An 18,361-nucleotide genomic window follows, 5' to 3' on the forward strand; every position below is an offset into this window, starting at 1 on the left:
GTCACACGGAGTTAACGCACATGGCCCAGGACCCTCTTGGCAGCTCACCGCCTGCACCCTGAGTGAGTGCCCCCTTAGCCAGGTGACAGCGTATTTGCAGGGTCATGATCCACTATGCCACCCGCCTCCTCCCACCATGCCCTGGGGTGGAAGCTCGGCCATGGTGAGCAGATGGGCAGCAGGACTCTGGACAGCATCTCAGCCTCACAGCTTGGCACAGACATGCACACGTGCCAGGAGCCATGTGCTCGGGAGACGCCTCGGTTCTGCCCTGTCTGTAGGAGGCGGGGGACCACTCATCCAGGGTGCATCTGAGGAAAAACTGCCCACCTGCCCACCTCTGTCACTGGCCCATCCATACTGGCTAGGCAGCCGACTCTGCTGGCTACCCGCCCCAACAGTCACAAGACACAGGCCCACAATGGGGAGAGCCTGGAGGACACGGGGTTCAGTCCAAAGTGATCCCCTGTTCCAATACAGAAAAGTCAGGACCCCCAGGGAGGGGGTGGAGCCCTTGGAGACCAGCGAAGAGAGGGACACCCAGGCTTGCTGACTCTGCCAAGCAGGGCTCCCCTGCAACCCACAGAACCCCCCAGATGCTGTCGAAGCTCTGGGTCTCGGATGGACATTCCCCCCTACATTGACTTGCCTGCCCAGAACCTTCCTTCCAGTTTCAAGCTGCCCTCCTCCCTGCGGTCGAAAGTCAAGGTCTCCACGTCCAGCTATTTCTAGACAGTTCCTTCCCACTGGTCCTCCTGCACCTCTGCCCCCTGCAACAGTGTATTCCAGCATGGTCACACTCCTCGTCTCCATGGCAACCACAGAGATACACTGGTAGGAGATTCCCAGCCTTGCACAGAATTATTTGCAGTCACCTTCCCTGCAAATTAGAGCAGGGGCATCTAAACTGACAACCATGAATGCCAAAACTCCACATCCAGGGGACTGGTTCTGCTGGAGAAGCGCCTTCCATCCAGGAAGAAGCTTTCTCATGCTCGTGAGGTTCATTTATCTTCAGAGTCAGTGAAGCCTTGCACCGCTGTTCAGCACACAGGAACTCAAGATGCCACGGTAGAGAGGTAAGAAATGATACCAACCACCTTCTCTCCTTTGAACAAACACAGTGGCGTGGGCAGAAAAGGGAATGTCCAGGTTTCACAGGAGCTGATGCACTCAGGCGGGGCAGGTGGAGAATGCAGAGGCAGAACATGAACTATGCTGGTCACAGAAGTGTGGCTGCAGGGCCCCCCAGAATTCCAGAAGACCCGCCTCTCTCAGCGAAAACTCAATCTGAAGAAAGCCAGTGGCCACCACCATGCCTGCAGGGGGACAGGCGCTTCTCAGTTCTTCCCAAACCATCCCCTAAGGCCTGTCCTGCTCTGGCACTGCTGAGAGAGTCCTGACTCCCACTCCGGGCTGTGCAGGCCACCGCCCAGGGCTGGAGCTGCCCCCATGGGACCCACACGGCTGGGCTGATGCTGATCCATCTCAGGGCACAAGGTGGGCACCCCAGTCACTCTGCCAGCCAGACCTCTGAGGCTCTCACTGTAGCCTACGGCCCTGGCGAATGTCCTAAAGGTCCTGACACCTGGAGCTGACCCAGCCAACCTCCCTCTGCCACTGAGATGAGGACAAAACAAACACGGTCGCCACTAAAACCTCGGTGTCCGTGTGGTCAGGGTTCGCCCCTCACCCGACTTGCTGCTGGACTCACTGCCCAGCTGCTTCGGGTCATGCCTGGACTGTGCCCCTTCCCCAGCCCAGTCACTGGCTCCCGGCCCTGCTCTGCTGGCTGGGCTGGTCCCTGCGGGAGCCCCAAAGACCCCCAACACCTTGAGCATTTGTGCCCTGTGCCCCGAGCGGCTGGCATGGGCTCCACTAAGCCTCCTTCCCAGAGGCTCCAGGGGGCAGGTGCTGGCCTGGGGGGCCTGGGGCAAGCCCCGAGCCCTGCAGAGCCCCTGGCCCAGGTCCAACTGGGAGGCCGGCCGCAGGGGGCACCGGGGGGTGACCCGCAGCCAGTCTGGTCTGGAGGCCAGCTCTTCCATAAGGACACATTTTCCTCTCTGAGTTCAGGGACCTGGTGTGGGAGCCATTTCCATCGGTCCTGCCTTCCAGGAAGTATGTCAGCATCTCGCCCTTGCCCTTGACACTGACTTTGCCTCGGCACACGAAGCGGTAGGAACCCCGCCGCAGCAGCCGGTGAACTTCCTCTGTGACCTGCAGTGGGGAAAGGCCGTCAACAGGGAGCCCACGGGAGGGTCCCTCCTCCCCCCGCACTGCCCACCCCAATGGCCCTGCCTCGGGCCTCCCCAGCTCTGCCTGGAGTCTGAGCCATGCTCCTCCCATGGTCACGCTGGTCTCTCTGTGAGAAAGACATGATCATGCAGACCATGGGACTCGGAGGGGCCTTAACAGAGCCCTGGACAAACAGGAGAGGACAGCACTCACCATAAGGGATACTGAGAGTGGAGGAGCAGACTGGACGGGGCCCCAAGGACCCAGCCTCAAGGACTGGCGTGTGAGCTCTGTGGTCACCCCCAAGTCAGATGCCTGGACACCAGGCTCCAACTGAGGGCCGGAGCTACGTGGCCTCACTCGGCTCCCCAACAGGCTCAGTGCACCCCAAAGTCCTTCGTGGAACTGAGCCACAGACTAGCCAATGACACGGGGAAGACGCTATCCTCAGAAAGGTCACCTCTCAGATGTGGCCTCTGAGATGCAAGGTGGCAAAACGTATGGTGATAAAAATCTTTCCTTTCACATTGAACCCACAATTCATCCATTCAAAGAGATCTGTGCTCCCTAGAACCCTGACATCCAGCTTGAGCCCGAATATACACACTGACAAAACCCTCTGAGTCTTATCCTTAAGGTGAGTTCTCTCCTTTCTTGCCTTATGAAGAATGGGAGGCAATAAAATTCCCAGATCACTGCACAAAGAACTGCTGGAGGTAAAGGTAATCCGCCGCTACACACAGTAAAGCTGAAAATGAAGGTTTTAGGTTGGGATGGGCCTGGGTGTCCTTCCAGGTTGCCTGGGAGCTCCAGCTACCCCTGTCCTCTGCATCCCTCCACCCTAAGATTCGAGCCAGGAAATCCCAAGCTGTGAGTCGGGGCTGTGCATGATGTTGCCGTGGTGGGTCCCAGAGAGGGTCCAGGTCAGGGGCTCAGAGACACAAGGTCCCCAAGAGGCTGAGAGGGCATCCCCCAGGAAGTTTGATTTTTAACCATCTGCAGGAGAATCCCTGTATTTCCCAAGAGGCTGACTAGGAACTCTCCCTAGAGTTCTCTGTGAGGCCTGGCCAGCATCAGGGGTGGGGAGACACCTGCTCTGCAGCCACGTCGACCTGACTCTGTCTAAGAGACAATCCTGGGCCCCCATAGAGGAATTTCCAGGGAAGCACCTGCTTGATCCCCAAGCAGATGGCTGAGGTGGAACCTAGGAATCGTCACAGGTACCTGCCTGAGAGTTAGTGCCCAATGAATGGGGGCAGGGCCCCAGGAACTGAAGGGGCACGACGCGGGAGAGCCCCAGGCGGGCAACCTCCTCACTGAACTGCAGCCTGCAGGATCGCACCCCAGCGTCTCTCTCAAGCCCTGGGGTGAATGCACAGGTCTGTGGAGGACCGACTGAGAAGTTGTGATAAAAAGGACCAGCGTGAACTGGCTGCAAGGTGGGGACTGCCGGCTGTGCAGTGCTCAGAGGTGGTCTCGGGGCCCGACCACAGCGGAGGGCCTGGCCCCAGCACTACGTTCTCTGCCACCATCTTTCACATCTTCAGTGCCAGCTGGCGTCATGCACCAAGTTCTCGTCCCCCATGAGCCACCCACAGGTTCCCAGGTCAGGTGGCCCACTGCACCCATCTTTCAAAAGGCAAGGAAGCCCCTTCTCTTCTAGGGAGCTGTCACCACTCCCAACTAACTGTCCCCTGCCACTCACCACCCCAACTCTGCTCCTGACCACAGAGGGGTCACCCTGTGCCCCGCCGCCGAAGCCGCAGACACACCGAGCCACATGGCTCAGTGTCCCCACCCAGAAGAGGCAGACAGGGACAGGAGGACGCAGGCTGCTGGGCTGGGTGGCCACCCCCACACGACCCCTGCCCCTCCCACCTCAGTCTCCCGGCGCCAGGATGGACACCTGGGCCCTGGGGACTTCTGAGTGAACTGACCTGGATCCGTCCCTGGACGCCGGTGCTGTCCATGCGACTGGCCACATTGACCGTGTTTCCCCAAATGTCATACTGCGGCCTGCGAGCCCCGATCACTCCAGCTACCACAGGGCCAACGTTGATGCCTGGAAAACAGCCACGGCGTGGTGTCCGTGCAGAGGCTTCCGAGGGGAGGAGCTGCCCCTCGTGAAGTCACGGCTTCCTGGGGTCACCGAGCAACACTCCTCCCCAAAGCAGGGACCCTACAGCACTGCCGAGGGGCAGCTCCCGACCTCTACTTGCACACTGCACCACTAGCCAGCGGTCCCCACCTCAAGAAGAAGTCCCATTTCCTGGAAGGGTGACCCCATGCTGAGTCCTGCTGCTAAGAAAGCTAAGCTTTCAGTCTGTAGGTGTGTCCCCACACCCAGCTCCCTCTTCCAGAAAGGGCAGTAGCTCCTGTTTCCCCAGATGGGATCCCTCTGTTCTTTCCGGTGTGGGGCCCAGAACTAAGTATTTGGGGATGCTCTAAAGAGAGTGAGCCCCCTTCTCTTTATGTGGTCAGGGTCTAACTGGCATGGACAGTGACACAGGCCCAGGTGCCCCAAATCTCCCCTGCAGCCAGGTCTGGGCTGATGCCACATCATACCTTCTGACTCTGTACTCTGCATCAATTTTTCTGAGCTTACCCAAGCATATTAATAATATTTCAGACATTGACCCAGTCAGCCCCCTAAAGCCTGGGCAGTAGGTACTTGGCATCTTCGGGAGAAGGCGGGGGCAGAAATGGCTAAAGTGAGCTGGGAAGCTCAGGCTAGGTGAATGTGGGCACCCAGGGAGAAGCCCCAAAAGGGCCACTTCCAGATGGCTGGGGGAACCTGGGGAACCCCCGTTTACCACCCTGGAGGCCCCAATCCACGTGGACAAGACTGAGCCAGGATCCAGCTTCCTGTTTGACCAGCGTCCAGGCATGGAGGTCCAATTGGCCTATGGGTCCTCAGTAGGAGAGTAAGAAGCAGAATCTCCCTGATGGACCCTTGGATCTGTTTCCTGTCACATCCGTTCATCTATGAATCTGAGCCCACGGCCCCGGAGGAGAACGGAACCCTGCGGGTGAGGCACAGAGGGTGCCCTGCTCCCACCTCCAGCACATCCCGCAGGCCAGGCACCAGGGCCAGGTCAGCCCTTGTGTTTAAGCTCATCAGAACTGCCCCCACTCTGGTGGACATCGGCTACCACACCTCAAACCCACTCAAACCCAGCTCTAAGTTCTGTTCTGAAGGTCACTAAACATTTGAATTGTAAAAAAAAATAAATGTCCAGTTTAACTGTATCATAGACTAACAGGTAAGTGTGGGGAGAAAGGGGGTAGGGAGGGACAGAGGAAGGAAGGGAGGGAGGGAGGGAGGGAGAAAAAACTCTCTAATTTTACTATATCCTCAACTAATACAAAGTTTTCTGCTAAACCTATCTTACCAGGAAGGAAAAAAGTGAATTTAAGACTACAAGAAAAGAAACCCTATAGTCTGGTAAGAGCTAGAGAGGAGCGCAGGTCCCAGCTGGTTCCCCTCCTCACTCACAGGCGCGGAACGGGAGCCCAGGAGGACCCAGGGCCCGGCCTGAGCCTACACCGCTGGGCTCCTGCACAGCCTATCAGATCCCCAGGCCTGCTGACAGGAAACGGGGCATCTTCCTCCAGGTAAGTATGGGCTCAGAGCTGTATCTGAGAGTCTCTAGGACAATCAAGGTTTCTCCTGTGTTGTGTGAGCTGAACAATGATTCTTCCAGGCTCTTAAGTCACTGATACCCAGTGGTCCCTGCATTGCTTGCACTCCTCTGGGTGGCTCCATCCTCCTTCTTGTGAGACAAGGGAGTCTGGACCAGCGACCCCTGCTCGTGAGGAAAGACCCAAGCCACAGGCTCCCAGGGCAGCAGAGGAAGGGTGAGCTGGCCCATGTGATGGGATTACTTGCAGCCACGTACCAACACGGAGCACAAAGTCGTTGTAAGACTGGTAGTTGATCTCATCCAGGACATCAAACATCTCGATGGCAAAATCTGCCAACGTGCTGAGGTGGGAGGAGATGCACTTCTTAGCCTGGACATGAGCACACACAGGTTATTGCATTTGAGGGGTGCAAGGCCAGAGAGGACAGGGACACCCAGCCAGTGACCTGCAGGGTGAGGGGACTAGCCTGTACCCCTCATAGCATCAGGGACTTGATCCCCATGTCAGTAACTGGCTGGGGCTGGAGGCTGGCTGGGTGGTTCTCATCAGGGATTGAGTGGCACCCTATAGCTGCCCTAGGGTGCGTTTATCATCCCATTCTACAGGTAGGAGACTGAAACAAAGGTAGAATATTATTGCTCAAGGCTTACAGCTCCTGAGTGCAGAGGCTGAGGCCATTGGAACCTAAGCAGAGCCCTTCTGCAGGAATGGGCTGGTGGGATGGGAGGGGACCCTGTTGTGGGAAACCAAACATCCCACTGCTCAGACAATGCTGCCACTGGCCCACCGTAGACAAACAAAGCAAGGTGACCACAGTGGGTGGTCAGCGTTCACAACAGCAGAGAGCAATTCCAACCCTCCTTCCTCATACACTGAGATTCTCTTTCACTGTGTTGTATCTCCTTGGATACAAATCAGGTGGTTTGCAAAGATTTTCTCCAAGTCTATGAATTGTCTTTTCATTATAGTATTTTCCACAAGTAGAATTTTAAAATTTTAATCAAGTCCAACCTAACAGTGTTTTCTTTCACAGATCATGCTTTTTGTACCACGTCTAAAAACTCATGACCAAACCCAAGGCTACCTAGATTTTCTCCTATGTTATCTTCTAGATATCTTATAGTGTTGCATTTTACATACAGGCTTATGATACATTTTGAATTCGTTTTTGGGAAGAATGTAAGGTCTGTGCCTGGATTCACTTTACAAATATAGATAGCTAGATATCCAATTTTTTCTAGCACCATTTGTTGAACACTATCTTTGCTCCATTTGTCAAAGATCAGTTGATTATATTTACGCAGATCTATTTCTGGGCTCTCTATTCTATTCCACTGGTTTATTTCACTACTCTTTTGCCAAAACCATACTGTATTGATTATTGCAGCTCTATAGAAAGTTTTTTAATATTACTTATTTATTTGGCTGTGCTGGGTCTTAGTTGCAGGATGCAAGATCTTCGATCTTTGTTGAACCATGCAGGATCTTTATTTTAGTTGCAGCATGTGAAATGTAGTTCCCTGATCAGGGATCAAACCCGGGTCCCCTGCATTGGGAGCCAGGAGTGTTAGCCACTGAACCACCAGGGAAATTCCATAAATCTTGGTGTTGAGAGTTTCAGTCCTCTAATTTTGTCCTGTTTCTGCTATGTTGTGTTGACTACCCTCAGTCTTTTGTCTTTCCATGCAAACTTAGGATCATTTGGTCAAATAATAAAATAACCTGCTATACTTTTTATCGGATTGCATTGTCTACAGATCAAGTGAGAATAACTGACATCTTAATGATATTGAGTCTTTCTATGCAGAAACACTGAGTAGTTCTTGACTTATTTAGACCTTCAGTCTCTTTAATCAGACTTTTATAGCTTTCCTCTAGAGATATTATATATATATATATATTTTTTTAATTTCTACCTAATATTTAATGTTGGGGTACTAATGTAAATGGCATTGTATTTGTTATTTTAAACTTCCCTTGTTCATTGTTGGTATACAAGAAAGCAATTGACTTTTGTACACTAACCTTGTATCCTTCAGCTTTGCTATAATTGCTTACTGTTGTTGTTTTGTTGATTCCTTTTTATTTTCTATATAAACAATCATGTTATCTATGAACAAAGATACTTTTACTTCTTCCTTCTCTGTCTATATACTTTTTATTTCCTTTTCTTGTCTTATTGCATTAGCTAGGACATCCAGTATGAATGTCAACTATGAGTGGTGAAGGGGCCATGTTCCTCATAATAATAAATAAATAAAGATATTTATTTCTTACCATTAAGTATGATGTCAAAGCTATAGGGCTTTTGCAGATATTCTTTAAGTTGAGGAAGCTCTGTCTCTTCCTAGTTTGCTGGGAGGTTTTCTTTTTTTTAATCAGGAATGAATTTTAGTTGCTGTCAAATAATTTTTCTGCATTTATTGATATGTTCATATGATTTCTCTTCTTTATCCTGTTGATATGGTACATTTTACTAATTCACTTTGTGTTTTTTTTTTTCTTTATCAATTACTTTATTTTTTTATGGAAATTTTTTTTCATTTATTTTTATTAGAGGTACTAATTAATTTTGAAATGTTGAACCATTTATCTAGAATAAACCATTTATCTAGAATAAATCCAACAACCTGCTTGTGGTATATAATTCTTTTCATACATTGTTGGTTCAACTGGTAAATATTTGCTAAGGACTTATGCATCTAAATTCATGAGAAATACAGTTCTATAATATTACTTTCTTGTAATTCTTTATCTGGTTTTGATATTATGGTAAAATAAAATGAGTTAGGAAGTATATCCTCTACTTCTACATTATGAAAGAGATTTTAGGAAACTGGTTTGATTTTAGGAAACTGATATGAGCCAACTTTCCTCAAATGCCTGCTAGAATTCAATAATAAACCCATCTGGGCCTAGTGCTTTCTGCTTTGGAGAGTTATTAACTATTGATAAATTTTCTAAAATAGATACAGACCTCTCTAGATTATCTGTTTTTCTTATGTGAGTTTTAACAGATTATGTCTTTCAAATAATTGGTCCATTTCACCTAAATTACCAAATTTTGTGGTCATATAGTTACATTTTTATACTAGTTGGAAATAGGAACTTTTAAAATATTTGATTTTCTAATTGTCTGTAGTTAAGAAACAGAGATAAAATAGAAATTTCTATGTTGTTTTACATCCAGCAAGTTTCGCAAAGTTATTTAAAAGTTCTTTCAGTTTATATACAAACATTCCAGCCTTGTATATTTTAAATATGCAAGCAATTTGAGAATGAAGGTTTGTTCTTACTTTGCAATTCATAAACCATCTATTCACTTTTCTTTCCTTATTGGACTGGCCAGGACCTCCAATGTAGTATCAGAGAGTTGTCCATAATACACTTTAATATCTTTTAAATGTCCATTGGTTCAGTGGAATTGGCCACTCTTTCATTTTTAATATTAGTAATTTGTGTCTCCTCCCTTTTTCTTGGTTAGCATGACTAGAGATTATCAAATTTATTGACCTTTTCAAAAAGCCAACTTTTGGTTTCATTTATTTTTTTTCACTTTATGTCTTTGATTTCATTCATATGTGCTCTGATTTTTATTATTTCTTTCCTTCTGTAGCTTTAGGTTTATATTGCCCTTCTTTACTTTTCTAAGATGGAAGCTTTCTGATTTTCAATTGGTCTTTTCTAATGTATAAATTCAATGACATAATTTCTCTCTAAGCACTGCTTTTTCTGCATCCCACAAATTTTGATGTTATATTTTCTCTTTGGCTGGGGGGTGTTAGTTCTAAAAAGTCTTGTAGATCTTCATAGAACCATTCAACTTCAGCTTCTTCAGCATTACTGGTTGGGGCATAGACTTGGATTACCATGATACTGAATGATTTGCCTTGGAAACGAACAGAGATCATTCTGCCATGTTTGAGATTGCACCCAAGTACTGCATTTCGGACTCTTTTGTTGACTATGATGGCTACTCCATTTCTTCTAAGGGATTCCTGCCTTCCTGCCCACAGTAGTAGATATTATGGTCATCTGAGTTAAATTCACCCATTGCAGTCCATTTTAGTTTGCTGATTCCTAGAATGTCAACATTCACTCTTGCCATCTCCTGTTTGACCACTTCCAATTTGCCTTTATTCATGAACCTAATATTCCAGGTTCCTATGCAACATTGCTCTTTACAGCATCAGACCTTGCTTCTATCACCAGTCACATCCACAAATGGGTGTTGCTTTTGCTTGACTTCATCCCTTCATTATAACACCCAAAAAAAGATGTCCTTTTCATTATAGGGGACTGGAATGCAAAAGTAGGAAGTCAAGAAATACCTGGAGTAACAGGCAAATTTGGCCTTAGAGTACAAAATGAAGCAGGGCAAAGGCTAATAGAGTTTTGCCAAGAGAATGCATTGGTCATAGCAAACACCCTCTTCCAACAACACAAGAGAAGACTCTACACATGGACATCACCAGATGGTCAACACCGAAATCAGACTGATTCTATTCTTTGCAGCCAAAGATAGAGAAGCGCTATACAGTCAGCAAAAACAAGACCAGGAGCTGACTGTGGCTTAGATCATGAACTCCTTATTGCCAAATTCAGACTTAAATTGAAGAGAGTAAGGAAAATCACTAGACCATTCAGGTATAGCCTAAATCAAATCCCTTATGATTATACAGTGGAGATGACAAATAGATTTAAGGGACTAGATCTGATAGACAGAGTCCCTGATGAACTATGGACGGAGGTTTGTGACACTGTACAGAAGACTGTGATCAAGACCATCCCCAAGAAAAAGAAATGCAAACAAGCAAAATGGCTGTCTGAGGAGGACTTACAAATAGCTGTGAAAAGAAGAGAAGCCAAAAGCAAAAGAGAAAAGGAAAGATATACCCATTTGAATGCAGAGTTCCAAAGATTATCAAGGAGAGATAAAAAAGACTTCCTCAGTGATCAGTGCAAAGAAATAGAGGAAAATAATAGAATGGGGAAGACTAGAGATCTCTTCTAGAAAATCAGAAATACCACAGGACCATTTCATGCAAAGATGGGCTCAATAAAGGACAGAAATGGTATGGACCTAACAGAAGCAGAAGATATTAAGAAGAGATGGCAAGAATACACAGAAGAACTGTACAAAAATGATCTTCATAACCCAGATAACCATGATGGTGTGATCACTCACCTAGAGCCAGACATCCTAGAACGTGAAGTCAAGTGGGCCTTAGGAAGCATCACTACAAACAAAGCTAGTGGAGGTGATGGAATTTGAGCTATTTCAAATCCTAAAAGATGATGCTGTGAAAGTGCTACACTCAATATGCCAGCAAATTTGGAAAACTCAGCAATGGCCACAGGACTGGAAAAGGTCAGCTTTCATTCCAATCTCAAAGAAAGGCAATGCCAAAGAATGCTCAAACTACCGCACAATTGCACTCATCTCACACACTAGTAAAGTAATGCTCTAAATACTCCAAGCCAGGCTTCAGCAACATGTGAACCATGAGCTTCCAGATGTTCAAGCTGGTTTTAGAAAAGGCAGAGGAACCAGAGATCAAATCGCCAACATCTACTGGATCATCGAAAAAGCAAGAGAGTTCCAGAAAAACATCTATTTCTGCTTTATTGACTATGCCAAAGCCTTTGACTGTGTGTATCACAATAAACTGTGGAAAATTCTGAAAGATATGGGAATACCAGACCACCTGATCTGCCTCTTGAGAAACTTGTATGCAGATCAGGAAGCAACAGTTTGAACTGGACATGGAACAACAGACTAGTTCCAAATAGGAATAGGAGTACATCAAGGCTATATATTGTCACCCTGCTTATTTAACTTATATGCAGAGTACAACATGAGAAACTCTGGGCTGGAGGAAGCACAAGCTGGAATCAAGATTGCTGGGAGAAATATCAATAACCTCAAATATGCAGATGACACCACCCTTATGGCAGAAAGTGAAGAAGAACTTAAGAGCCTCTTGATGAAAGTGAAAGAGGAGAGTGAAAAAGTTGGCTTAAAGCTCAACATTCAGAAAACTAAGATCATGGCATCTGGTCCCATCACCTCATGGGAAATAGATGGGGAAACAGTGGAAACAGTGAAAGACTTTATTTTCTTGGGCTCCAAAATCACTGCAGATGGCGATAGCAGCCATGAAATTAAAACACACTTATTCCTTGGAAGGAAAGTTATGACCAACCTAGACAGCATATTAAAAAGCAGAGACATTACTTTGCCAACAAAGGTCCATCTAGTCAAGGCTATGGTTTTTCCAGTGGTCATGTATGGATGTGAGAGTTGGACTATAAGAAAGCTGAGTGCCAAAGAATTGATGATGCTTTTGAACTGTGGTGTTGGAGAAGACTCTTGAGAGTCCCTTGGACTGCAAGGAGATCCAACCAGTCCATCCTAAAGGAGATCAGTCCTGGGTGTTCATTGGAAGGACTGATGCTGAAGCTGAAACTCCAATACTTTGGCCACCTGATGCAAAGAGCTGACTCATTTGAAAAGACCCTGATGCTGGGAAAGATTGAAGGCAGGAGGAGAAGGGACTGACAGAGGCTGAGATGGTTAGACGGCATCACCGACTCAATGGACATGAGTTTGAGTAAACTCCAGGAGTCAGTGATGGACAGGGAGGCCTGGCATGCTACAGTTCATGGGGTTGCAAAGAGTCAGACAGGACTGAGTGACTGAACTGAACTGATTTTCATTTTCATTAAGTTCAAAATGTTTTTCAACTTCCTTTGAGATTTCTTATTTGTCCTTTGTATCATTCACAAGTATACTGTTTCATCTCCCAATATTTTGGAATTTTCCAATTATTTCCTGGTAATTGATTCTCCTAGCAAAGGTTTCCTTGGTAGCTCAGTGGTAAAGAATCTGCCTTCCAATGCAGGAGACACAAGAGATGTGGGTTCAACCCACAGGTTGGGAAGATCCCCTGAAGAAGGAAATGGCAACCCACTCTAGTATTCTTGCCTGGGAAATCCCATGGAGAGACGAGCCTGGCAGGCTACAGTCCATGGGGTCGCAAGAGTCGAACAAGACTTAGCAACTAAACAACAACAGTAGATTTCTACTTTAATCACAATCTAGTCTGAGAATATAGTTTACATTATTTCAATTCTTTTGAATTTTTTTAAGCTGTGTTTTATGGCCTAGAATGTGATCTATCTTGGTAAATGTCCCACGTGAGCTTTAAACAAAGTATATTCTGCTGTTTTTCAATAAAGTGGTCTATAGACGTCAATTACATCCAGGTGATTGATGATGCTGTTCAGTTCAGTCCTCTTTACAGATTTCCAGTCAACTGGATCTACCAATTACCATTAGCAGGGTACTGAAGTCTCCAACTATAATAAGGAATTCATCTACTTCTCCTTGCAGTTCTATCAGTTTTTGTCTCCTGTTGTTAAGTACATAAACATCAAAGATTTCTATGTATGCTTGGAGAATTAACTTCTTTATCATTCTGTAATGTACCTCTTCATCCTTGATAATTTTCCTTGATCTGAAATTTGCTTTGTCTAAAATTAAGATAGTTACTTGAAATTTTAACAGGGCTAGCATGGTGTCTCTTTCTACATCCTTTTATTTTCAGTGTATCTGTGGCTTTATATTTAAAGTGTATTTCTTGCAGAAAACCTAGCTGGATCTTGATTTTTGGCGACTCTGTCAGTTTCTGCTGTTTATTTGATGTGTTTAGACCTCTCACATTTAAGGCGACTGCTGATTCGAATAGCATCTACCATATGTATAACTGCTTTCTGTTCATTGCTTTTTCTTTTTTTTACATCTTCCTCTCTTTTTTCTGTCTTTTTATAGGGGCAGTCTGGGGATTTTATTCAGAATCCTGAACTGAGAAAGAGGAATACTCAGTAGTGCTAGTTCCCAGGATAGGAGTGGGGGGATGGGGGTTGAGGAGGCAGGGCTGGAGGAAGTTCCTGTGTTCAGCCTTCTGCATTGATTTTCCATAGAAGGCTGTGACTACAGAGAACTGGCCACTGACAAGACAGCCTTCGGGCTGCTCCCTAATCCAACACAGAGGAAAAACTGAGGCCCACAGCAGGGAGCCTGCCCGTGGTCCCTGGGCAGCTGGGGACAGAGCCAGGACCCAGTCCCCGAACAGGGCACACCTGTCAGTCCACACTCACCTTGGTCCCAGCAGTAGGCGCCAGCCCCACAGCGGCCATGTACGTGCTCCCGATGGTCTTGATCTTCTCTAGGTCCTTGTAAAAGTCTTTGTCCATGAGCTTTGTTTGAAACACAAAACTGTTAAATGTTACATAACATTTTAGACAAGTCACAGCAGTGTACAGCCGCCGGAAGCAAGCACAGAGCAGACAGGTGCATTCTGGAAAGCAATGTGTCTTCTTCATGTGGGCACAAGACACGATCTGGGATCGAACTGAGAAATGCAGGCCTCAGAGGCTCTAACAAAGGCATTTAAAAAAGGCACCAAGGAAGAACCGTGCAGAACACACCCCCATCCCCCAGCAGCTGACCTCACGATCACCCAGGAGGAGGACAGGCCCCAGGGAGGGAAGCAGGCACAGACCAGAGGCCCACTGTGGACAGTGCAGAGACACCTGCCCGCCCATCCTGCAGGCGAGGCTGCCCACCTGAGCTTGGCATTCACAAGGAAGAGCACAGGTACCACCACTCACCCTCCCCATCTTAAGGCAAAGTTTCTTCCTCAAATGTAACGATCGGCTGGGATTCCCAAGGAGACAAAATACAGGTGATCCCCCTGGCCCCATGCCATCCACAGAGCACACACTACATCAGTGGACACAATTCAGGACTCTGTTGGAGGGGGCACACAAGGACACCCAGGCCCCAGGGTGTCAGGACTGCAGGGCAGCCCTTACCTCGTCAAAGTCGGCGATGATCTCGTTCAGAAGGCGCAGACACTCCACGCCCATGTTGTTGCCATCCAACTCGATGTAGAAGTCATTGAAGTTGGGGATGGATGCAAACATGACCCCCACCTGCGAGTACGACTGGTAGTACAGGTCCTGAGGGCGGTCAAAGGTCGGGTCAGGCAGCGAATGGGCAGCCAGAGCAGCATTCAGGACTGGTACTGGGGGCCTGTGCCTTTAGGACTTAAAAACCTAGCCTGAGCCTCTTTATTTTTGAATCAGCTTTTGTAAGCCCTGCTCTGTGCTGTCCAGGTGGTTCCAGAGTTTTACTGCAGCAGGTTGTGGCCATTTGGATGTTCAGACCAACCCAGACGCGCTGAGCACAGAGAAGGAAGTGAATAGCCAAGCAGGCGGGGTGTGGTTTCGAAGGCAACTGCTGCCCAAACTCAGCCAGGAGGGGGCCACCCAGGCCTCAAGGCAGCGTGTTGCAACCTCATGTGTGACTTACTGCAGCATCCTGCCTTCCTTGTGGGGACAGTGGATGCGATGCTCTCTCCCAGGATCAAAGGGGAGGACACGCTAACTCTGAGCACCTGTCAACCCCACACCCCAGGAGTCTTGGATCTGGCCCTGCCCTTGAGGGTGGGCAGAGGGGCCGCTGCACCTCAGTGCACGCAAGCCCCAGGCTCACCATGTTGCGAGGGTTGGACATCAGGAAGTGCTGGGCAACGTGGGCTGGCAGGAGGTTGAAGAGAATCCTCTTGTTGTCCAGCTTCACCCTCTCCATGTCGTCCCGCTCCTCCTCTGCCTGCGAAGGGGGTCCTCTATTAAGTCACCCAGCCACCCGTTCATGCCTCCTTCCCTCACTTGACAGCCCACCATATGACACTCCCTTACTTGACACCCTGCCGTGTGACAAGTTCTCACCTGGGTCAGACTCTGAACCCTCTTCCAACAGGGTCCTGACTTTGGGGTGTTCATGTGTCTAGTTTTAGCAAGAACCCTGCTAAGACAGTTTAACAAGATACCCCATCCTTGACATCTGATCACCCCAGATATCTGATCAGATTCCTCATCCCAACCCTCCCCAGGTGATGTTAGATCACCTTGACCTACCCTCAGCATGAATCCTGTTAGGTCAGTTCAGCCAGAACATCCCTCACCCCAGATGTCTCCTCTTAATAATTTTCCATCCACCACCCCCCACCCTGCTCCTTGACTATAAACCCCCACTTGCCCATGCTATATTTAGGATGGAGCTTCATCTCTCTCCCCCACTGTGGTGGTTCCTTCATCTAACACAATGCTCCTGAATAACATCTGCCTTACCATCTTTAACAAGAGCTCTGAATCTATGCCTTTAACACATTCTTCTCTGTAATCATCCAAATTGAACACCAAGGGCACTGATGGTCTATACCAGGTTCATCTCCACGGCCCCACCAAGCAAAGGAACTAAATCAACATTAGGGGCCCAGAGGATCCATGAAATTCTGGACCAGTCATCACCCAGATCAGCTGGAGCTTTCAAAGGCCAATAAAGGGCTCAGCCCCCATTTCCAGGCTGAGAAGCCCCACCTTCTGCCATCTGCAAACTGGAGGCCCAGGAGATCTGGTGCTGTAACTCCTGGAGGTCTGAGACCCAGGAGGGCTGAGAGTGGAGATGTCCCAGATGGTGCAGTCAGGAAAGAGGGGCCCCATTTCTCTCTCCCTCCACCTTTCTGTTCTATTCAGGCCTCCTTCAATGGATGGATGAAGCTCACCCACATTAGGAAGGAGAATCTGTTCTACTGAGTCCAGATTCAAATGCTAATCTCATCTAGAAATACCCTCCCAGACCAACCCAGAATAATATCTGGGCAAATAACTGGACACCTCATGATCCAGCCAAGCTGAGACGTAAACTAACCATCATGATGTCCTCTTCCAAAACCCTCCTGTGCTGTCTCACTTGCCTTCTGGGGTGTACAGGCTCCTCTTTGGGGCACCCAGGCTCTGAGAACTACCCCTTCCTGGAGAAGTACCGAGAGAGAAAGGACCTTTTCAAAGCACAAAGTGAGAAGAACTTAATCTCTAATTCCGGGTCTGGTCTCACTGGAGGAAAAGGCCCTTTGTGAGAAGGCTGCATGGACAATCATCAGCTAGGCAGGGGATCAGTGCTGGTGCTGGTCCCCACAGAGAGCAGCTACACTGCAGAGGGGAAGAGTGTGGAGATTCAGAGTGGGCCAGGCTCGTCAGACCACATGGGGCACAGAGGAGCCCCCACCCCACTGCCAAGATGGTGAAACACGAGAGGAGATGGGGTCAGAGGAACATCGATAAAGACGATAGCAATATCGTAAAAAAGCAATGCCAGACAAAAAGACAGTGGAACAGTATCTTTAACATATGGAAAATTTTAAAAATCAAAAACTCACAATCCTAAACTCGGCAAAAGTATCTTTCAATCATGAAGGCAAACTGAAGAGTTTTTCAAACATACAAAAACTGAAAGAATTCATCATCCATAGACTTGCGAGAACCATCTGCCCTTCAGACAGAAGGAAGATAACACCGGATAGAAACCCAGAAGTGTACAAAGAATGAAAAGTACCAGAAATCATAACGAAGTGGGTAAACAAAAAATATTCTTTTTCATTATAATCTATCTTTAAAGTAGACTTTAATGTTTATGATGGAAATAATAATATATTTGGGGGGTTTATATGTACAAATAAAGTCTATGATGATGTCAATGCAAAATCCCTAGGATGGAAAAAATTGATGTATATATTGTTATTAATATTAAGGTTCTTATATGTAAGGTAGTATAATACCACTTGAAGACAGACAATGCTAAGTATCCATTAAAATAACACAACAAAGAGTTAGAGCTAATAAAAATACAGATCAAGCAGAATAATAAAAATATTTAATTAACCCAAATAGGTAGAAAAAGAGGAAAACGAAACAAACAGATGGGCAGGTGGGACAAATAGGAAACAGCAACATGGAAGATTAAAATACAATCACATCAATAATCACACTAATTGTAAATTATCTGAAGACCTCAATTAGAAGGCAAAGATTTAGGAATTAGATTAAAAGGCAAGATCTAATTGTAAGTTGCTTACAAGAAATCCACCTTAAATAAAAAGATACAATAAGGGGGCACTCTCCGTCCCCCTTCTGATGTCTACGTCAGAAGCTTTCTCTTCTCACTTTAATAAAATTCTGCTATACAAAAGTTCTTGAGTGATCAAGTCTGGTCCCTGGTCCCGAAGCTAAATCTTCTTCTTCGGAGATCACGAATCCAACATCGTTCGCTGCAAGCTATCTCGAGGGCTTGTCTGGGATCTTCAGGACAAGTAAAAACACTCAGAGGTCTAGCCTCTCTGCTTTCTCAGTATGCATGTTTTCTGCTTTACTTCACTAAGTCTACGGTGTGCTTGTGTGAATGACATTTCCTGCACAAAACAAGTGATGAGCCCTCCTCTGCAGTTTCATGGTGCCTTGTAATGACTAAAGGCAACCCCCAAAAGAGAGCCTTGTCCGGGATTTATACCGACCTGCCAATGGCAAGAGTCACCCAAGGTCCCTGCTAGGGGAACAGCCAGAGATGGGCAAAGCA

General features: G+C 47.3%; 1 protein-coding gene across 1 annotated transcript in view; it reads right to left on the reverse strand.

Annotated features, from left to right (window-relative positions):
• Positions 1–1,878: 1,878 nt before the first annotated feature.
• ADCY1 (adenylate cyclase 1) overlaps positions 1,879–18,361 on the reverse strand; it is a 98,079-nt gene continuing 81,596 nt past the window's right edge. Inside the window, exons 15-20 of the mRNA XM_065939234.1 lie at positions 15,443–15,559; positions 14,761–14,907; positions 14,044–14,142; positions 6,135–6,249; positions 4,173–4,297; positions 1,879–2,217 (exon numbers count right to left, since the gene is read on the reverse strand). Coding sequence (XP_065795306.1) covers positions 1,879–2,217; positions 4,173–4,297; positions 6,135–6,249; positions 14,044–14,142; positions 14,761–14,907; positions 15,443–15,559 — 942 coding nt within the window. The remainder of the gene's footprint in view (positions 2,218–4,172; positions 4,298–6,134; positions 6,250–14,043; positions 14,143–14,760; positions 14,908–15,442; positions 15,560–18,361) is intronic.

The sequence above is a fragment of the Muntiacus reevesi genome, chromosome 6, assembly GCF_963930625.1.
Source record: "Muntiacus reevesi chromosome 6, mMunRee1.1, whole genome shotgun sequence".
Lineage (NCBI taxonomy): Eukaryota > Metazoa > Chordata > Mammalia > Artiodactyla > Cervidae > Muntiacus > Muntiacus reevesi.